The sequence below is a fragment of the Macrobrachium rosenbergii genome, chromosome 36 (genome assembly GCF_040412425.1).
Source record: "Macrobrachium rosenbergii isolate ZJJX-2024 chromosome 36, ASM4041242v1, whole genome shotgun sequence".
NCBI classification, from domain to species: Eukaryota; Metazoa; Arthropoda; class Malacostraca; order Decapoda; family Palaemonidae; genus Macrobrachium; species Macrobrachium rosenbergii.
The window spans coordinates 23,338,872-23,363,036 of NC_089776.1; the positions used below are offsets into that span (position 1 = coordinate 23,338,872).

General features: G+C 35.6%; 1 protein-coding gene across 2 annotated transcripts; it reads right to left on the reverse strand.

The window, feature by feature from the left end:
- Positions 1–14,634: 14,634 nt before the first annotated feature.
- Positions 14,635–18,349, reverse strand: LOC136825016 (zinc finger MYM-type protein 1-like). Of its 2 annotated transcripts, none has more exons than XM_067081047.1 (2): positions 18,257–18,349; positions 14,635–17,398 (listed from the first exon to the last, which is right to left on the reverse strand). In XM_067081047.1, the coding sequence occupies exon 2, from the start codon at positions 16,257–16,259 to the stop codon at positions 15,012–15,014; it is 1,248 nt and encodes a 415-aa protein (XP_066937148.1). In that variant the 5' UTR covers positions 16,260–17,398; positions 18,257–18,349; the 3' UTR covers positions 14,635–15,011. The 2 variants fall into 2 exon arrangements, with proteins under 2 accessions (XP_066937148.1, XP_066937149.1); XM_067081048.1 differs by lacking the exon at positions 18,257–18,349 and adding an exon at positions 18,179–18,243.
- Between the last annotated feature and the right edge of the window lie 5,816 nt (positions 18,350–24,165).

Genomic DNA, 24,165 nt, shown 5'->3' on the forward strand with positions numbered 1-24,165 from the left:
TATATATATACATACATACATACATATATACAATATATACATACATATACATACATATGTATATATACATACATACATCTATATACATATATATATATACACATACATACACACACACACACATTATATATATATATATATATATATATATATATATATATATATATATATATTTAAATACTTTTATCAATGCAAATTATATAAAATATTTCTAAAAATATATACATACAATGCAAATATGAATATGAAACTTGGACTCGAAAAATGGAATACAAATATGAAATATGTACAGCATGAAAAAATCAGCAATGGAAATCGAATTATGAAATACAGAATGGAAATACGGGTATATACAATAATGAAATGTGAAATATGTTTACTTATATATACAATATTCAGTGCTCTCTGGGATGCTTGTATCTGGTAAATCCTTGCTTTATGGAAGTTAGAAAAACAGTTTCTTGTGTTAAAGAGGCAGGGGGCTATATTGCAGGTCTTTCTGACCCACCTAGAGCAATGTATGCCCCCCCCCCTTCTTGGAACAAAACTTGCATGTCAGCCTGCATGATACGAAGACGGGGATGTAACTTGCTTTGTCTGTTCACTAGTCCACGATAGGCAGTTCAGCTATCTGTATACTCCTTGGCACTTACCCAAACTCTTCTGCCTGTCAAAGATCAAGAATCTCTTGATAGGTCTGGGCGGGTGATGGTCTACCCAGCAAACCTGGATTTCGTGGGCGTCTTGTACAGGTGGGTGAGCATGTTGCTCTTGCCAACCCAAACTATCTTGCCACTCCTGGAGGACCTGTAAGTTAAGTAAGTATACCTTAGTTTAACCAGACCACTGAGCTGATTAACAGCTCTCCTAGGGCTGCCCCGAAGGATTAGACTTATTTCACGTGGCTAAGAACCAACTGGTTACCTAGCAACGAGACCTACAGCTTATTGTGGAATCCGAACCACATTATAGCGAGAAATTAATTTCTATCACCAGAAATAAATTCCTCTAATTCCTCATTGGCCGGCCGGAGAATCGAACTCGGGCCTAGCAGAGTGCTAGCCGAGAACTCTACCAAGCTAAGTTGACATTCCCCTTGACATCCTTGTCATACCTCTTGATGGTAGATGAAGGGATAACTCCATCTTGAGATGTCATGACAGACAATCTTATTGACCGAAACTTACTATCCTTCTAACGAAGAGCAAGGATCTAACGAAGAGCAAGGATCCTCCTATCAGCAGAGAGAGAGAGAGAGAGAGGTAGTTCACCACATTCAACTTGTAAAGAAGACGTTGGTGATGATCGAAAAGCTCTTGAACATATTCTAAGACTTAATGTATGCAGTTAACACCCAGCCAGTATGTCGCTACACCCAGCCAGTATGTCGCTCATACCCCAGTCCTTACACTGGTGACCCCGGAGTGATTAAAAGGACCCGGCCGACCCAAGATGACGACCCACGCGCCGATAGACCCTTCGCCGCCTCGCTGTTTCCCGCCGTTCCTGAGTTCTCGGTAGAAGTCCGACCCTCCGAGATGACCCACTCCACCACCGGAGCCCTGGATGCCTTTCAGGAAACCTGAAGCCGCCCCGCACTCGTACTGGACGAGCTGACCAACGATAAGGACCAGCCACGTCATCCTTCAGCCTGCTGATTTTTTCTCTAGCTGGCTACTTGATCAGGATTTGTCATCCTTCAGCCCTCGAGCCGGCCACGAAGGATCATCCGACGTCACCCTTCAACCCGCTCCCGTCCTCCTCGAGCTCCTGCTGGCCGGTGCCGCCCTTCAGCCTCCTACCTGCCTCTAGCCTAAGCCCTGGAAGAGCCAACTACAATTGTCGGCAAGACAATTTCCGCATCGATGCCTCGCTTGTGGGGGAACATTGAAAGAGCCCGTCGCCCCGACGCCGTCTCTTCCAAACACTCAGACGTTACACACGTCTTGGGGATTTAGTAGGCTACTTGTAAGAGCCCCGACGCTGCCTCTTCCAAACACGTGTGTGTTCGTGTGTTCGTCAATCGTCATCATCGAAGTGGACAGGACAAAGCCAGCGTCTCGTTTTCTTTCTCTACACTACAGGAACGCTATTTCAACCATACAATATTTCCATCTGTTCTCCCTAAGCATTGTTGTCTTAATGTATGCAGTTAACACCCAGCCAGTATGTCGCTCATACCCCAGTCCTTACAACTGTTTGAGTCGCTAAACATAAATATACAATTACCTTTAATTTTAAAATTACCTCCTCCTTGGACAATGAATAAAATGAGAATTTGTACACACTTAAAGTATTTATCAAAAAGTTATTCATATACCCCAGAACACCATAGACAACATACAGTAGAACATATAATCCGAAAAGGTCCACATTACGCGATACACCGACGGATCTAAGTCACAATACGGAGTGGGATATGCTGCAGTATCCCCAGACAGTTTACTTGCCGACATTCTTAAGGATATTAAGGAGTTAAGGAGCTGAGAAAATAAAAACAGAATGCTAAGGAATTGAGAAAATGAAAAATGTTGAGAATCTGAGAAAATAAATGTTAAGGATTTGAGAGAATATAAGCAGCAACAAAATAATGTTCTATGGCCTTTCACTTAAAAACATATATTTTATCCCTTAAAGTTATGTTTCAACTTCAAAACACAAGAGAAAACGTGCAGGATTCATGACGTCATACAGCGTAGTTGGAAAGGAAATGCGGCCACAGGGAGAGTTGCCTGCAAAGTATCTGTTTTCAAAGTTACAGGCAAAGATGAAGACCAGTTTTATTTTTATTCGACGTCTAAGGAATTTTAGGTCACGAAAGAAGGATCTTGGATTGAATAAATTTAATACCAGTTGCACGGAAAGTGAACAGAAATTACTGCATTCAGAGAAGAGTGGGCTATAATTTAGAGGCTTTATTTAATCGTGAAAGTTAGAACATGACCTAGTTTTCAGAATTTATTAAGTTACTTATTGTGTTAGACGACCTGTGACGATGAGTTTTGTCTACTCAACGAAGCTGGTATAACGATATTTAACTGGAGTATAATTAATTTCATTAATTAACGCAAAATTTTTGTGATTTTCAGGAACAAGGCAAAATAAATAAAAAAGCTGTATGTTTCGTTTTGCAAGCCTTTTTGGCACAGAAAACTGTGCAATGATTACACCTGGTAATATAGTAGTGATGTTTATAGAAAAAAAATGTCATCCGACTGTATACAAGGCACTAAAACTCTGTGTTATCGGTTTATCTCAGTATGCATACACATGAACAGGCACATACTTCGTAAACAACTATTGTCGGCAGATGATTTCACGATCTCTCTCTCTCTCATCTCTCTCTCTCTCTCTCTCTCTCTCTCTCTCTCTCTCTCTATTCTATTATCTCTGGGGATCTCTCTCTCTCTCTCTCTCTCGCTGCTCTCTTCCAAATATATATATATATATGAAAATTGTTGAATGATGTATTTACACAGGAATGAAACAACCCAAATACTTGGTAAACAATTATCTGTGATGTAGTGATCCATATAGACTTGTTACCTCAGTCATCCTCTTGCTACCGTGGTGTTAACATCTGCTTCAGAAAAGTAACTTCTTGAACCCATGGAAAATAAAAATTTTGAGATGAGAGCTAACATCAAGTTCCTGACCAAGCTTGATTGGAAACCAGGAAAAATTATTGAAGCTTTGCAACAAGTTTATGGAGATTCTTCTCCATCTAAATCAGTTGTTTATGATTGGATAAAGCGATTTAAGGATGGTCGGGAGGACCTCAAAGACAACCCAAGAGAGGGAAGACCATCGACTGCAAAAATGAAAGAATTGTGGCTTTGGTGCAGAATCTAGTGGATGAAGATCGTCGGATTACTATCGATATGATAGCTAATGAAACTGGGATCTCCCATGGTTCCGCATTTTCAATTTTAAATGAAAATCTTGGTTTGAGTAAACTTTCAGCACGTTGGGTCCCAAAAGCGTTGCGCGAAGACCAACTGCATCAAAGAGCTGAACTTTCTCTTGCAGTTTTAACGAAGATTGAATCAAATGAATCAGAGTTTTTTGACCGGATTGTTACTGGAGATGAAACTTGGATCCATCAATATGACCCAGAAAGTAAAATTCAATCAAAGCAATGGTTACCAAGAGGTTCAGCTGCACCAGTGAAGTTCAAAGTGGCGAGATCTGCCCAGAAGGTTATGGCAACAGTGTTTTGGGACTCCAAAGGAGTGATTTTGATTGATTTCCTTGAAGGACAAAAACAATCACCGGGAACTACTACAAAGGTGTTTTGCAAAAACTGAAGACTGCATTGGCTAAAAAACGTCGACGTCGAGGAAAGTTGCACCGCAGAATTTTGTTCCATCATGATAACGCTCCAGCACATTCATCAAGGGTTGCAAGAGAAGTCCTACGGAAATTTAGGTGGGAAACTCTTCCACATCCTCCTTATAGTCCTGATCTTGCTCCTTCAGATTTTTTCCTGTTCCCAAAACTCAAGGAACACTTAAGAGGAGTCCGGTTTGAATCTTTGGATGCTGCTAAACATGCAGTTTCAACATGGTTTAATAGAAAGGCCCCAAATTTCTACAAAGAAGGGTTGCAGAGGTGGAAACAGCGCCTTGAAAAGTGTATAGAGTTAGATGGTAGATATGTAGAAAAATGATGTTTGAATTTCCTTAAATAAAGAGTATATTGAATTTTTCCTAGGGGTTGACGACAGAGGGTGCACAACGCATCTTGATTCTTTGCAAGCTTCTGCGATGAAGTTGCTGCCCCATCTCCTTTTTAGCCCTTGATGCCATCACCACAGCGTCCAAATGACTGGCGCTTATTTCACTGGTCATGTCAAAAGAAGCCCAGAAGATATCAGTGGTGCATGACTTCCCATCCGTCCTCATCTACGAACCAGACCTGGATTCCCTCGTTTGGTAGACGATAATGTTTGGATCACATCAGGAGACCACTCATACAAATCTTAAGTCATTATGTGAAATATACGTGAATGGGTAAGGTTTACACGAGTAGAAAAGAGAAAGAGTAAGTTCGTCTGTTTGGCCGAGATGCACGGCTATGGAAGCGCTTTTGGCGTCGTGTAAGCTGTGGGGCCAGGTGGGGAACTAGTGTTAGTTCAAGATGGAAAACAGTGTTAGCTCAAGATTTGTATAAGTAAGGCACTGCGGTAGCAGAAAATTTTCGTACCTATCACCTTAGATGAGATTCAGTTTTTCCCCGTTATGTGCATTTGATATCACCTATGCAAGTGCAGCTCAGAAATATCATTAGTGAACCTCAGGATTTTATGTAATTGTTGAAAATGCATGATCCTGGTATGGGGTCCTAAGGTAATCCTGCTACAATAGCAGAGCAAGGTCCTTTAGATAAAGTAATTTTAAGCCAATCACAGAGTTGGAAGCGTGAAAACTGGATCCCATTTCCATAAGTATCCGGAAACTACTCTTACTCCCTGAGGGTAAAGGCCCCTCCTGATGAAAAATGGGACTATTTTATTTTCCTTTATCTATCCTTATCACACTTTGGCTTCGTAATTGCCTTCTTTTATTTTAAGCCTTACGATGGGTTTCTGTGCTTTGTGTGGTGAGACTGAGATAACCTTTCGAATATTCTCATCATTTTCAATATTTGATTATCGCATATCATATCAATTATTATGGTCCGCATATCTTTGTCCTTCCTTCTTATCACAAAGGGCATAAATTATTTCTTCGATTCTGAGTTCGAAAGAAAGATGGAAAATCACATCGAAGCCTCTGCATTTTCTGTTATTTAACGGAATATTCACGAAGTACAAAAAATGTCTGCTTGCTTTCATGGTGTTTATTCCTTTGCATTCAAAAAAGCTAAGCTGCTATTACAATCTCAGTCTGAAAGGGAAGGAAGTCCAAATTACTTTATGTTAGCTAAGGAAAGCTACGATGGAGCCTTTAGGCAATTGCTTTAAGGTAAGCAAAGGAAAACCGAGGGATGAGAGACCAACTGTAAATTGCAAGTCTGCTTTAACGGTCTGGAATATCTAAAGAGATGCGACAGTTATCAAAAAAGGCGTAGAAAAATTTACGGCTTTTTTGTCCCCTGTTAAATGGAGAGAGAGAGAGAGAGAGAGAGAGAGAGAGAGAGAGAGAGAGAGAGAGAGAGAGAGAGAGAGAGAGAGAGAGAGAGAGAGAAACTAATTTGGATGTGTCTCAAACCCTGTTCAACGAATAACATATTTTCCATTTTTCCAAAGAACATTTGGTTCAACAGCCTCCCCTTTTTCACAAATATAAAAAGGAAAACCTGAGTGTGTGCAGCTTTTTATTTTATTTGTGTCGTACTGATTGATTGATAATGAAATTTAGGTCTTGAAGACCAAGCGCCAGAACCCACCAGGATTATTCAGCGCCGTAATGAAGAAGAAATATATAAATTAATGATATGATTGATAATGAATAGGTGAATGATGACATACTAGTAAAATTCAGTGTTAATATATAAACGTAAAAAATGGAGAATATTAGATGAAAACAAACTAAAAACAAATATATATTAAGCTTTTATATCTAAAATATACACTATGTAAAATAAATACGACTAAAATCTTTAATAAATATACTAAGATCATATCTCATTAAAATAACCAGATTCTTTCAGATAACAATAAGGTTATCTACCTAAACGTGATCATTTAAAATTTCTAAAATAGTCTTCCCAGTTAGTAAGACGATTAATTTTAGGACAGCGCACCAGCATGTGCTCAACGGATAGCTGACCACCGCAGCGAGTACAAACTGGGGCACTGGCTCCCTCTAAAAATATAGCTATGAGTGAAGCAGGTATGGCCAATCCTAAGACGTGTTAGGATGATCTCAAATCTTCTGTTACGATTAAAACCCGAACTCCAAAAATCAATACTTTTTCTAATGTTTCTGTGCTTCCTATTTGTGGATAAAATGGGGAAGTCCATCTCTGCTGCCATTCTGTACGAATGTATCGTCTGATAACTGGACGCATATCCAAATGTGGCACCTTACTAGTTAAGAAATCACATCTTGCAGCATCCTTTGCTTTACTATCAGCCAGTTCGTTCCCTTCTAGACCAGTGTGCCCAGGAATCCAACAAAACTTTACTGACTTGTGGCGAACAGAAATATAAAAAAAAAACATTCCTGGGCATTTTGAATTAAGGGATGGGTAGGGTTAAACTTCTTTAGGGCTTCTAAAACACTCCATGAGTCACTATAAATCACTGTGGATTTAAATTTCTTAGATGCAAGATTTAAAGCATCAACTATGGCTGTTGCTTTAGCAGTGAATATGGATGAGGAGTCTGGTAACTTTTTTATATATGATTCCCCCTCACACACTACTGCACATCCTACTCCATCTTCCGATTTTGATCGGTCAGTATAGATTTTCCTGCCATTTATGTGCCTCTTATCATTATTGTTGTAGTCAGGAACTGCAACCTTTGTTCAGTGAAGCAGTTTTATTTTACAGTAAAAGTCATTTCAACAAGGTAGCTGACCAGACCTTCATTTAAATTGTCTTGAAAGCTTTGCTTGCCAACCTCTTACAAGAATGTGATAAAAGAAAGTACGTTCTGGAAATGGAAACTATCCTTATTTATATTTAACTGGTGCTTGAATTAATCAGCACTGCACTTGGTAAATTATTATTTTATACAAGTTCCTTTAGGTAATAAGTGATTAGGTTCATTAACTCTCAGTAGTTTATCTGTAACAGATTTTCACTAAAGGAGATTCATTCATGCAAGACAGTCACTAAAAGACAGATACATTAAAAAAACATCAACAGGTATTTGCATTGTTGAGAAAGAAAGTCTACTATATCTAAACCTGTAATCATGATGACATGATGTTTCCCCTCAAAGTTTCTTTTCTAATTCTTTAAGATTTTGAGAGAAGAAAGAAATGAGGTTGTTGGAAAACCAAACTCCATGGTTATGTAACTGTACGAATATATTTAAGTAGTTGAACTACAGCAAGAGCTTTCGAGAATCTAAACAGATTCATGAAAGCTCTTCAGCTATGCCAGTCCAACTTTTTCTGCTATATATCATCACTGCCATTTTTCCAGCCACCACTAGTTTCTCCTTTTTTGAAAGTGGATGTGGGAGGTGGGCTCCTTCCACTTAGAGAAATCTTTAATCAATGGCTGACGTTGCAGAGTTCAGTCTTCTGTCTTCTTCCTTCCCCAGTACAGGAAGTATTAGCTCTTCATCTATATGGGAGAAACGCGAATGTGCCTACCCTAAATGCAGAGCTCATTTTACTGCATCCTCGGACAAAGAAGCTGTTACTATTATTATTATTATTATTATTATTATTATTATTATTATTATTATTATTATTATTATTATTATTATTATTATTATTATTATTTTGGAGGGTTTGCCGTTTTCCTGAATCCTTTGTGGTTTCTGTTTCCCTATCAGCCTATTTTAAAGAGTTTACTGGATTGAGATATTTTTGTCAAGTATTCCTTAACGCTCTCCCACTAAATAACACAGCTCTCCTTCTCCCTCCTCTCTCTCATCATGTTTGCATGAAGGTGCTAAACAACATAGAAAAATTTTGTTTTACCTTTTCATATAATTTACAATCCGTTTCCTTTATTCGTGGAAATCATCCCTATGATTGTATTTCAATTTTCTGTCGACCAGTAATTACATTTCTCGTTCTCCTCTTATTCATTCATTTTACATCAGTCCTTCTACGTCCTCATTCTCAGTCTTTGTCTTTAATTTATGTACCACCATTTGTTCACTATTTCCTGTTTCGTTTCTTTGTCTTTTTTATCTTATTCTTCATCTGCATTGCCTTCCGTTATCCTCCTCAACGTTTCCGTAATTCGGAAATTTCGTGTATTTATCTATCCATTTTCTGCGCGACTGTGATTTTTTCTTTCTTTTATGATTAAGATTTCACATATCCTTCACCGGACTTTCCAGGTGTTCCTTCCCCTTTCCACTTATCTCGAAAATTTTTTACTCATTTCCTACAGTTCCTTTAAAACAGCTTTGCTGCATTTTCTTTTTCAACCGTAACTGGATTCTCTTTAACAAGTACACAAGAGAGAGAGAGAGAGAGAGAGAGAGAGAGAGAGAGAGAGAGAGAGAGAGAGAGAGAGAGAGAGAGAGAATTTGTTAGATATTTGGAAACATCTGGAGTTTTCAGCTCCAATTAATTTTCAACATGGCGACGGTAGACCTTTAAAGGCTATAGCTGGGCGGTTTTATACAGGGGTATTGAATTTATTCTTAAGAACTTGGATCGATTTATCTGATTAGACTCTAAGTTTTTCTCTCCCTCAGTCACATTTGTAGGAATTTCTTGGCGAACCCGAACTTTTCTTCTCTTCTCTCTCTCTCTACGGCCACGAACCAGAAACTACTTCTTCCTCCAGATTTTTCCATCTTGTAATGCACTTGTTTACGTCTTGTAAACCTTTGCATATAAAATATTGTGTTCCCGCACTAACCCAAAAATAATGTTCTAATTAAGGCCGTCTCTGATGATCAACGATAAATAAAGAACTGATCAACCACTTCCTTATTTGGTACAGGCCATCATCATAATCATCGGTCTTCTATTACCCGAAGCACATCTCTCTGAATAAATATTGGGTTCACAGCAAATAAATATCATTAAATCAAGTTCTGCACAGTGAAACAGTTACCCTACAGGATCCAGTAATTTCCTCGACGGCTTTCTTGTAAAGGCTTAAGTCATCCCGGTACAGAACCAAACTGTTTCCATCTTTATCCATGCCCTACATTAAGGGTATTAATTTTCATGAAGAACCTTTCATTAACTATTTAACCTGACCTTCAATTAAGGAATTGCAGTCCAGTAATGGATGACAGGAATGTCATTAGAACTTTTAAAACTTGACGTTCTTTGTATCATTCAGCTCTAGCTCTGCTAAGAATTTCCTGACGTTAAAGTAGGATCGTTGGTTTTTGGATATTGTTTGCGATTAATTTACGCCAATTCCATGAGGGTGATGTTTCTCTAAGTGCAATATTTAAGAAAAGTATAACCTTTTAGATCTCATACATTCCTTCCATACTGCAGGGTGTTCGCATTCATAAGCAAATTATAATTCTTCGAAAAACATGTCGAGCCCCTTCTTATGCCTGACAACAGTTATGATTTTGGTGGAATGGATTACTGATGGCATTTACGAAATGACTATAAAAATCACAACGTGTTTAATAGCAGTTGAGTTACCTCACAAATCAAGAAAAGACAGGGACAAGATCATAACTGAAGATTTTTCGAAAATGGCAGAAGATGATTCATGTGGCCAGAAGATAAATAAAGGAAAAAATGAAGAAAGCAGGAAATAGTGTCGAAAAAGTCATTTATTGTGTTTTTAGATTATTATTATTGGAAGGTCAACATTAACTTTGAAAACTTACTTTGCTAAAGATAACCGCACATCGAGATAGAAAGTGCCATCAGTCATTTCTTTTTCTGTGAGAATATTCTCCTGCAATGTGAATTATCAGTTAACATACATTTGCATACCAAATTTTTCTTGTGAAAAAAAAAAGCCACAATCAAAAAGGCAACAGCGCAAGCTTTCCCGAAAGAGAAAAATTGTAAATAAATGAAGCTTTTCACAATTATTTTACTTTCTAACGGGAGATAAGAAGTTTGGGACGTTCATTTGTTGAATAACCTCTATGCTCTTATGAGAGAAGGGAGTGTCTTAATTTAGTTCAATAACTCTTCCGTTAATGGAATGTTTATTTGAACTTGGGGTTCTCAGATACGAGAAATAGGTTACAGTGCTTTCAGTGAGATTGCCGGAAAATCTTTAACACAGAAATATATAAAATTCGAGGGAACGAAGGGCGTAATGGCAGAGAAAATCAAAATGCTATTTTTTTTTTTTCATCATAAAAACACACTAAAACTCCAGAAATTTACTATTCCAGAAAGTATGCCAATACTTTGTGAAAAAAACGCGAGAATTTCTATTGGGACTGAAGTGCTGGGATATCTCCTTTAATGAAGTCGACATTTTTATTTTTTATTTCACGTTTGTTGGTCGAGAACGACGCCGCCGGAGTTGCAAAAGGAAATGACAGAGAAATATTTTTGTCTCCACATTTAGCTGGAATGTCTAATATCAAACAATACTCCAAAATTCTCTTCCCGCTGACATTTCACGCATGACCTGTATTCCTAAGTACAAATTACTACTCTGGGATCTCGAGAGGCGACCGGATATGGATGTTGAACATCTGTGTCAACACTCCTAATTGCCGGTGCCTGTAGAACGTGGCAAATCATTTCTGACATTCATTTTGTTAACGAAATTATCATTTGTAATCACCATACTTCTTCTTACCCATTAGACACTAAACATTTACTTGCTAAATTTACTGTTATCAGTGCTTTTACTGTTTTTTTTAAACTTTACATTTCTTCCTCATTGACGCAGTGTTCTGTTATCTAACAATCATGGCTATCAGTTACATAAAATCCATACTCGACATTTTAGAATAAAATACAGTGACAAAACTACATCACGAGACTACATAATAATCCGTTTTCCTCTTTCCTGCGTAGTTAACATATATTAAGTCTTGGACGACTTTGGACGAACTACGTGCTGGCCTGTCAGTGGCACTTCCGCTGCAGGCGCTTTTGTGTCGACGTTGGAGGTTTTCACTGTTGGATACAGCGAGATGTCTGACGCATGCATTTGTGCTTGCCTGACGATGATCAGGATTTAAGTGCATTGAGACAGTGTGAGTGCGTATGTGTGTTGCCCTCCTTAATGGTATATTATCCGGTGGGCAGACTCTTGCAGGGGGGACTTATTTTGAGACTGGGGCTGATTTGGTAATTCAACAGTGTTGGAAGATCGCCCCTTGAAAATCTGTTATTTGTCGCCATAGAAAGTGAGTTCCATAACTCTTGAACACTTACATCTTTTCCAGGCATTTGGTGGAAAGACCTAGTAGTGCTGCGGTGAAAATCCTCAGTGTCTCCATTATGCATTGTCCTGTTCTGTTCTCCATTGTGCATTTTTCTGTTTTGAATATTAATGTCTAGTAACACCATTTCAGGTTTTCATATATATATATATATATATATATATATCAGGTATTATATATATATATATATATATATATATATATATATATATTATCTATATATACATATATACATTATATATATATATATATGTGTGTGTGTGTATATGTGTATATGTGTATATATATATAAACATATTATATATATATATATATATATATATATATATATTATATATATATATATATATATATATATATATATATATATATACATATATATATGCTTCTTCCAACAGGATTTCTGGGTTCGTCCTGAGAGGACGAATATTTCGGAAGTAGTGTTTATTCTTTACATACTATATGACATTTATTGAGGTCTAAAATAATTATGACCTTATTACTTTGTTTGGTGACCAGTGTTTTAGTCACTAGTATTAGCTGGTTTAGAATGATTAATCTGAATATTTGTGAATCAGGATTTCCTCTTGTGATGATTTCCATTTATATGGAATTCACTCCATTTCATGATCGTAACTTATGCTGAATCACTTTCGTTAAATTTGCAAATAAAGTCTAGTTTTGTATGTCAGTGTTTAATTCCAGTAGGCCCTTGTTTAAGAGTAGATTCAGTGAGAGGAGTCGACAAAGGGGAGGAATTTACTGACCCAGGGATGAACCACTGCTACCAGAGACATCTTAGGGAAGTAAGATGATTGATTCTGTTCTTAAAACAGATACAGCAATAAAAGATGACCCTGTTTGACCTGGGGTCATTTACCACATATGGTTTTTGAGACCACAAGCCAGTAACATTTCTATAAGTTACACAAATTACCCTTCCTCTAACAATCTAATACAAGGTACAATTCATGTGGAGATATGGATGTTTGTAAATCTCACTCTTGTTTTCATTCTTTGCCTTTAATTCGGGTCTCACTGTGCGTTCATTATTTCCACTGACCAAAGTCCTGTTTCGTTTTGTTTGACCCGTTTTTAATTTCAGCCTCTTTGGCTTTCTTGTTTACCAACTGCCTTATCTTACATTATTCTCCCTCTTCAGTTTTCCTTCCCTCAACTTTTCGGAAATTTATTTCTATTTATTCATTTCTTTGCAATTATTATTTATTCTCCAATTCTAATTCAAGCTTCACACATCCTTCGCTGAACTTTGCAAGCAATTCACCGCCTTTTCAATCTATAATGGATTTTTTCGACCTTTATTTGGAAAAATATATTTTTTAAAACAGCTTCAACTACTGATATTTCAACAATACGCAGATTTTCTTCAATAAACAAATAAGAGAGATTTTAGACAACGAAAAATATGTATACTTTCAAGATACAATTTATTTCTGACCTTACAACCACACGGAGTTATGTTCTGCATGATCCATGGGGAAGGTGGGCCTTACAAGGCTAATACTGGAACCTTTTTTCTAGTGGAGTATCGATGTTTTTTCTAAGAATCTGGAGCAACTTGACACATTAGGTTCTAGTGCTTTTTATTTTCGCCTCCATTAAGTCGCATTTGTATGAAGTTTCTTACTGAATCAGTTCTCTCTCACTCTCTCTCTCTCTTTAGGGCCACGAATTCCAAACTTCTTCCTCCCCACCAATGTTTCAAGTAACCAGTGGCGATTCTAGGACTCTGAAAGTGGGGGCCACTTCAGGGCCAATATAAATTTTGGGGCATTTATCGTTGGTGGCTAGGTGAGCGAAGGGAGCGAGCAAGCAGCTGGGGGTCCGGAAAATTTTTTGAAAAGTAGATGTTCTATGTGCATTTTCATGGCACTCTGAAGACAATATTATGTCATTAATGAAATAACAAATGACAATAATAACACCTCATTACTTTCATAACTTGCATTTGTAAAACATATACATGTATGCCTACACACAAACATTATGATAATGGAGGTTATTCGTATTATTTAAAAAAATATATATGTATTTCTTGCAATATATTTTTAACAAAATCGCAAAAATATGGCAATGTTTCTTCAATGTACAGTTGGACACCTGAATATAGCATGTATTCCTTGAATTTTCGATATGAGGGAAACTATATAGGTGGGATAGATGTCTGTTTTGATACCGGTATGCAGTAGTTAAATAATATGGCCAATTGACAATTGTCTTGTAAAATTTAATAATGTTTGTAAGTCCGGGATAAGAGTTTCGACTGCCCTTCATACACAATAATGAAATAGCAGAGAAAATCTCCATTGGCAAACTGTAGGCGTGTCACTTAACAAACAGTGATTTGCTTGACATTTCAGTACTTTTTATTACTATAAATCATCTGTGAATCCTTATAATTAACCATTTTTCATTATAAACTACAAATAAAGGAAATTATTTTGGTGTTTGATTTTACTAAGTTCTTCGGATTGACAACCTGACCCTTGGTCAGACTTTTAACGTGACTGCACCTATAATTGCATAGCACTTATGTACAGCGTAATAGGTCCACAAAATGTTATGAGTGACTATATCGCTATTGGCCTATATGACTATATCAACAATAAAACTATGACCTCGTGCAACGTATGTAATCTAGATAAAAATACTGAGACACAAGGCATGAGCAATCATGCAATGGCATGCTGTGGGAATGACATGATTTTCATATAGGCTAGTATAGTCGAGTAGAGTTCACCTCAGGAAAGTGAAAATCACCCTGCTGGTAACACCCGTTGCTAGGCAACCACTTTTACTTTCTACATAATTATGTTGAAAGGACAAACCTAAGTAGCCTACTTCAAAAATTCATAAAAACTATCTTCAAAACAAAAATGAATCATGAGTTATGAATGTAATGTAAATATTATGTTGATATTAAAACCCCATGCAAGCATGCATGAAGTAATGCAGTGTTGCCAACAGGGCGAGTTTCCCTTTCCTGAGGTGAAGTAGAGTATAGTACGTATATTTAGTGCAGCTTAATTCTACGATTATCATGCCGGCTATCAAATTCATCAACAAAACAGTCTAAATCAATTCCCTCGGCACGTGCACTTTCAATGGACAGTAATGCGATATTACTCAATCTAGCACTGGTCATGGAATTTCTGAGAAATGTTTTCACTAATTTCATTTTTGAAAAACTTCTCTCACAAGAAGCACTGGTAACAGGAAGAGTGACAGATATTAACAATAGTTTGTACAAACAGTCAAATGCAGCCTTATAAGGACTAAGGAATGACAGGAATTGTGTAATGGATGTAGGCTGTATTGGCTCTTTCGTGAGTAATTTCTTCACCAGAGGGATCTCATATTGTAAATCATTTTGACTGACTGAGTATGCCATTGCATATGCCTTCAAGTCTTCTTCTAACAAGAATGTCTGTCCTCCAGGACAGAGAGCTGAAATACCACAGAAAATTGCATTTGACTCTTTGGAGAAACGACGGTCTAATTCACTAATTAAGCAGTCTAGGACTTCATAGAAAATCCTGATGTGTTGCACATGACATGGAACAGAAGATCCTTGACCACTTGTTTCAAACACGATAAATCCATCAAGCTTACGAGGTTTCTTTACCCGTTTTCTTGTTGTTGTTGGTGTAATGCAGCATTTCCTGCAGAGTTCATTAACCTTCTCAGAGTAATGGTCATTCAAGTCAGAGTTGCGTACATTAACTAAATGTTCATGGAGTGACGAAATTAGATTTGCTGCTTTTCCTAGGTCTGCTTGTTTATCCTGTAGCTGTGTAGACACTTTATTAACTTTTCCAAGAATATCTGTGAAAAATTGCAATAAGTAAACAAACTCTGCATCAATCTGGGCAAGCAAACCGCGAGCGGATACAGCTCGGGCACCAATGTCATCTTCAGAAATTTCCTTCAAAAGTCTCATTATGCATTCCAGACGGAGTAGAGCATTTTCACACGAAGTGGCCTGACACCACCACCTTGTGTCACTGAGATGCTGCAGTTCTCGTACTTGTTCTTCAGGCAACATTTCACGCTGTATCAAAATGAATTTCTCATGAACTACCGAGTTACTAGCAAAGATATAGAGTTCTTCAAGCAAACTAAAGAATTCAGCAGCTTGGGGTACATACTTTGCAACATTTATCAACACTAAATTGAGCCTGTGTCCATAGCAGTGTATATAATATGCAAAAGGAGCTTTATCACGAATTCGTTTCTGAACACCACTAATCCCTCCACTCATCACTGATGCCCCATCAAATCTCTAATCCTACAAGAGAAGATTTGTAATCCAACCCCAGTTTATCCAAACTCTTCAAAATAATATCTGTGATAGAGGCAGCATCCAACAAGTCCATCTGAGTGAAAGAAATGAAGCACTCCTGAATACAATTTGCTATTTCATCATAAAATCTAATAACTAATGCCAACTGCTCTGCCTTACTAACATCCTTGGCTTCATCAGCTTGAACAGAAAAGTAATGACATGACCTAACTTTTTCTGCAATTTCTTCCTTCACCATACATGCAAGTGTGTCAATCATCTCATTCTGTATTGCAGAACAAGTGTATTTTTCATTTTTTTGGACCACTTTCTACTCTATCAGCTATAATAGGATCACGTTTAGCAGTGAATCTGAGAATCTTACGAACATTTCCTGGATTCAGTTCATCATCACCTTCTCTATGTCCTCTCTTGAAATGTCTTGTGTTACAGTCAACAGGATTATTTCACCTAATGTCTTTATGTAATGACGATTTTCACGAACTTTCTTCTGGTATGCCTCACTTATACACTGAGCAATTGATGTTTTATCAGCTTTATTTCGTTGATAGTCCGCCCATGCAATACAAGAAGTTTTGTGGCACTGTGAGGAAATGTGCTTTCGATGGCACCATCTTTTCCATGTGCTTTCTTCCATCGTCTAAAGCCACTCTTTATGAATGCTTCATCTGCATTGCCATATGTTGGTGGAGCAAAGTGCCTGCATGCAAAACAGAACATTGCATCTCGTTCTTTAGAATATTCAGCCCATTCATATTTGTCGAACCAAGCCCCCACAAAAGACAGAGCATGAGACTTTCCTTCACTATGCCTTGGATACTCTTTTAAGCGTACCTGAATAGGATTCTCAGAAGCAGATTGAGAAATGTCAGCTGGTGCAGAATCTTCCTTTTTCTGTTTCTTTGTTGGATGATCATGTGAACTTGATCTTGCAGGATTGCCAATACTTTCACGATCACAGTCTCCCTCTGACTTCTTAGCAGGTTTATCAGATTCAAGGTTTACTGTCAATGGTGCATCACATTCACTGCGTTTTTTAATTACAAATTTATCCATGATTGTCTATAGTACAATAAAATTATCTGTGATAGTAAGTTCTGAAAAAAAAAAAATTAAATTAAATAATCACACGTAATTCACAATTAACACAACACACCTGTCACCACAGAAAAATGTGATAAAATTTGCGGTTTTGCCGACTACCGACTGGAAGATGATGACAGCACGCACACACACACACTGTCACACACACACATACACACACACACACATACACACACACACACATATTACACACATATATATATATATATATATATATATATATATATATGTGTGTGTGTGTGTGTGTGTGTGTGTGTATAACATGTATACAGTATAATAAATATATGCACATATAGGCCTACACTATCACTGCCAACATTCACGAATCAAAAATTATGATACAATTAGACGATTTTTATTATTATAGGAAGTGTTTTCTATGTAAAAATAAAATGGGGTTAATTGTCACCGACTCACCAGCTACTTGTATTTTGGCCTATTTAGTTATTTTCTTTCAAATATGGCTAACGACAATATTTATATTTGGCTTTGTCTGATCTGTTTGTGAAAAGGTTAACACTGGGTTGAAGGGTTAAAACTTGAGTTGGGATATAGACCTACATCATATAACAAAAAATTAGTGTACATTGTTTGCTACTTTACACCCGCCTGTCAGATTCTTCTCATTCTTTTCTAAGATTTCGTATAATTATTTTTTTACTCTATTTTCGTATCCGCTTCTTATGTGAAACACCCACATACTGTACATAAAGATCGAATATCTCATAGCCACTAGTCTACTCCCACTTTGTATGAGACGAAATAATGAATACCACTTATGCTCAAATGCACTTATGCACAAATAATTATGCTTTAGACACTCAATAAGACACTAATCGGGTAAAACTGACTTGACCGGCTCACAGTCTCACAGAAACAGACTACATGTACTGATCACATCATCACATCATACATGGACGTGAAACATACGCGTCTGATTCGCGTCACACACACACAAGCGGGCGAGGAGGACGGAGGTGTAAAAAAATTCCAATAATTTTAATCTAGCAACGTTACGTTACCATTTTTTTTTGTGATTACGTCTAGTTATTGTGATAGGATGGGATATTTGAGTGTATATATAGTATACTGTATAATTTATAAGGTATATATTTATATTATATATTATATTATATTATTATATATGCCTAAACTAAGCTTATTTAGAATTAGGATATGGAAACAAAAACTGGGGGGGCCAAGCTGGGGGCCAGCCAAAAAACTGGGGGCCATGGCCCCTGGCCCCCCCCTAGAATCGCCACTGCAAGTAAAGTCCATCCTTCCTGGTTATCTACCCTCCTCTTCTCTGTTTTATTTTGGTTGGATTTGATACAGGCATTTGATTATCTTTCCTTTTTAAAAGAAAATGTTATTCCCATACCCATCCGGGAATAATGTTCTAATTAAGGCCGTCTATGATGATTAACGACTAATTAAAAATAACCAACCACTTCCTCGTTCGGTATCTTCCATCATCAACTTCATCGCTCTTCTATTGCAGTTTCCTTACCCGAAGCATATCTCTTCTCATATATGTTGAGCTCACCAGCAAATAGATAACATTAAATCAACGTCCGCTCAGACCAATTTTTACCTTCCAGGATCCATTAATTTCCTCGGAGGTTTTCTTGTTTGGGCCTAAATCATCCGGGGGACATAGCCAAAATGTAATTAACTTGACCCATTCTCTAAATTAAATGGTATTTTGCTTCCCGAAGAAACCTTCATTAACTAATTACACTGACCTTTCATTAAGGAACTATAGTCCAGTACTGAGATGGAAAGAATATAATTAAAAGAATATAACTAAAACTTTTTATATTTTTTCTAAGTGGGACAGGCAACGCAGTTTTACTAACCCTTTAAGATATCGTTCGTTCCCTCCATACTGCAGGAACCTAAAAGGAGTTGCTTCTAGCAAATTTTCTTAATGGCAAAATGCCTGGTGGCAACACGAGGGAAAAGGTCCTATCACACGACTTCAAACGCAAACCGAAACAATACTCCTGAGTACCGATGTGGCCCTTCTTGAAAGTGACAAGAGTTATGATTTAGTCTGAAGTGGATTATTGATCTCATTTATGAAGTGAATATAAAAATGACAGCATGGAACACAATATGGGTTACTTCATGTTTAAGAAAAAATGGACCAGTGGAGTTTAGTCACCTCATAAATCAAGTAACGACTGAGGCCAAGATCGTGATTGAAGATTTATTGGAAAATGGCAATAGGGGATGATTCATGGGACTACAAGATAAATCAAGGCATAAGAGAAGAAGAAAGCAGGAAATGATGAGTCAAAAAGTTATTATTATAATATCATTATAGTATTATTACTAATTTGGTGGAACAAATACGAATGGGTAAAAATAATCGTTTTTTTGTGTGTAAGGGAATGCATTTGAAGGTATAGCATTGAAACAAATCATGACGAATTAAATTATTTGATAGAATTAATATACATGCATACATACTTACATACACACACACACGTATGTATGTATGTATGTATGTATGTATATATATATATATATATATATATATATATATATATATATATATATATATATATTAATTCTATCAAATTATTTTATTCATCATGATTTGTTTCAATGAATTACTTTCAAATGCATTCTCATACAGAAAAAACAACAACAACAACAATAATAATAATAATAATAATAATAATAATAATAATAATAATAATAATAATAATAATAATATAATAATAATAATAATAATAATAATAATAATAATAATAATAATATAACTTTTTTATTTTTCATTTCCTGCTTTCTTCTTCTCTTTTCCCTTGATTTATCTTGTTGCCCCATGAAAAATCCGTTGCCATTTTTCAATATATCTTCAGTCACGATCTTGGCCCCAGTTTTTACTTGATATATACAAGGCGGGTGAAAATTAACTAGGCATTAAAAATTACTTAGGCAACAATAATGAGGATCCCTTATTGCTTTATTTCTTATTATTTTACTTTTAAATGCTTTTATTTAATTTGATTTCTGCGTCTGTGCATCTGTCTGTCTGTCGGGTCAAAACTTGTTACTCAATTTTCGACCTGTTCCTTCGTCCGATAGACTTGAAATTTTGCATGGTCACTCAATCCCGGTGACAGTACGATCTTACATGATCAGTAGGTCACCAGTGACCTCCAGTGACCTCTCCCATTATCTCAGGATTTGTATGAAACTTCGGATTTTTCATATCTTCTTTAATTTGGTAAACTAAGTGTAGGGGTTTTTAGCACCTCATTTATTGAGTTTTCTTTCCTGGGACGGTCGGAACGACTGTTTCCGGTTGTTTCCCAGTAAGGTTGTTTCACCTCTTGCTTTCTGGAAGAGTCAGTAAGGGTAAGGGTACAGAGACCTGAACAGGTCGTAAGCAAGCAGCATGGGGGATTCTAATCAGTCACGTCTGGAGTCCATAATAGTTATTTGGTTTGGGACTCAGGACCTGCAGGGTTAAGGACGAGCGTCATCATGTTCAGCAGAGCCAGTTTCGTCTGGGGAAGTAGTTTCGTCTGCGTTATGTTGAGGACAACAGCTTCTGATTTGCAGCTTCGTCTGTGTTCTCCTGAACGGCAGCTTCGTCTGCGTTGTACAGCTTCGGCTGGGTAAATGTCTTCAGGAGGTATGCTGTACGGTTCTTCATTTGTGTCATCTCTGCAAGTTGCCACAGTTTCCTGGGTGTGGATTATCCAGCAGCACTTACTGCAGGGGTTTCGTGCCTAAGGTTTTCTTCAGTTTGTTTTTTGTAAAGGTTAAATGTACTTGGGATATTGATGATGCTGTGTACAGTGTACAAAAAATTTTTTTCTTTTAGGGTGAGGAGGTGTAAGGGTTTTTAGCAACTCATTTATTGAGTTTTCTTTCCTGGGACGATCGGAACGATTGTTTCCGGTCGTTTCCCAGTAAGGTCGTTTCACCTCTTGCTTTCTGGAAGAGGTGAGGTGTTGACCATTAGCTTGTGTCTGACTGTTTTAGTCAGTAAGGGCAGCGTTGCCAAAATGCCGGAATTTTTTTATTTATGCCGAGAAAAAACTCTAAAGGTTGCGAATGCATTTTTACTGCCGACAAGCCGTCAAGAACTCTGCTTTCCTGCCGAGAAAAAATCGGCATGCCTCAGGGACTGAAAATAATCAATTTTAAATGCCAAAATAATAATTATAATAATAAATACACCATAATGTTTTACATAAAATACTGCAACATATGAGCATTGTGCATTTTTACTTGCTTACAAAATTCAAATACTTGAAATTTAAATATTAAAATATATGTCTTTGAGGCTTCTGCTACAATTTAGATAGTGGTAAATCTACGAATGTTTAGTAAGTACCCGTATTTAGTTGTATCTTTTACGATGCTGCTAAAACTTTGCCAAGGAATTGTGAAAAGTAAGTAAGTATACCTTAGTTTAACCAGACCACTGAGCTGATTAACAGCTCTCCTAGGGCTGGCCCGAAGGATTAGACTTATTTAACGTGGCTAAGAACCAATTGGTTACTTAGCAACGGGACCTACAGCTTATTGTGGAGACCTAATTCGGTCCATATATACATACTTTTCTCATAGTGCGAAAAGGATGGCAGAATTTAAAAATTTTCAAGAATTTTGTCAGACAAAACCTAACAAAATCTTGCACACCTCACAGACGCGAAGGCTTTCCCTCCATGCACCTGTATCTCGAGTACTTGAGCAATAGCGACCATTAACCTTATATTTTTCTGGCAAGCATTTGGAAGATAGATTAACTACATCTAAAACGATTTTTGACATGTTACAAGATCCATCTATCCGAATTTATTTTCAATTTCTTGATTTTATTCTTCCTTACTTTAATAAATTTAATATATACGAGTGGAGTTGCATGCCGTCCAACTCCACCCTCCTTCAAAGTTACAAGAACAGTGGTTTCCGTAATTCAGTGCCATGCAAAGGTCGTCCACGAAAGGGGAAGAAGGAAAGGGGAAAATTAATAGAAGGTAGAGTAAAAGTGACTGGTCCCAATGTTCGGTTGAATCCACAGACGAGAGAGTGGGCGTAAAAGAGCATAATCTCCCTGCAGTGGAACCTTAGGCCCCCACCTCGTCAAGGGGTTGGGATCAGGGGGTCATATTTTCCCTTGAACTTCTTTTAATAACCATTATTTACATCGTTTTCATATTCGTATTAATTGTCCATTTACTAATTATCTTCGTTACCTGGTTTTGAACGAATCCGTATTTTCTATTTTGTTTTTTTATTAACACGGCACCTTAGCTGTCCTCTTATCTTCTCGAGATATTATGGTTTTATTCTTATATTTATATATATGTACGTATGTGTGTATATGTATATATATAGATATATATATATATATAGATATATATATATAGATATATATATATAGATATATATATATAGATTATATATATATATAGATTATATATATATATATATATATATATATATATATATATATATATATATAATATATATATATGAAGATTATATATATATATATATATAGATTATATATATATAGATATATATATATAGATTATATATATATATAGATTATATATATATATAGATTATATATATATATAGATTATATATATATATAGATTATATATATATATAGATTATATATATATATAGATTATATATATATATATATATATATATATATATATATATTATATATATATATATATATATATATTATATAATATATATTATATATATATATATATATATATATATATATTTATATATATTATATATATATATATATATATATATATATATATATATATATACATACATATATATATATATATATATATATATATATATATATATATATTATATATATATATATATATATATATATATTATATATATATAAATATATATATTATATATATATATATATATATATATATATATATATATATATATATATATATTATATACATACATATATATATATATTATATACATACATATATATATATATTATATACATACATATATTATATATATTATATACATACATATATATATATATTATATACATACATATATATATATATTATATACATACATATATATATATATTATATACATACATATATATATATATTATATACATACATATATATATATTATATACATACAAAAAGGGATATATTATATATATATATATATATATATTATATATATATATATATATATATATATATATATATATATATATATATTATATACATTATATATATATATAAATATATATATATATATATATATATATATATATATATATATTATTTACATATATATATCACTCACACATATATACTGTATGTATAATTTTTTCTAAGTCTTGCCTTGATGGACGGTGAACACTCATCCCTAAGACTTCAAATTTTTCGTTGTCCAAATAATTACATTTCTTGATTTCTTCTGAAAATTTTTCCTCAACCAATAGTGGCAAAAGGTGGAGAAATCTTGCATGCATAGGAGATATTCAATATGATGAATTGGCAGGAAGGGAACTTGGTCTGCTGATCGTGGAGATAAATTGCAACATTGACCAAAAAGATGTGAAATCATTCACAGACATATTGAAAGGACATTTGATCCTTCAAACTGGAGCAAATCTGCTGAAAATATAATGAAAATAATAGAAGGGATACCAATGAAAGTTCAAGTTATCAAAAAGACTTATAAAGAAAATCTACAAAAATCAACACAT

What these genes read in the sequence shown, in the direction of transcription:
- LOC136825016 (XM_067081047.1), bottom strand. Translation starts at nt 16,259, where the DNA reads ATGAGTGGAGGGATTAGTGGTGTTCAGAAACGAATTCGTGATAAAGCT.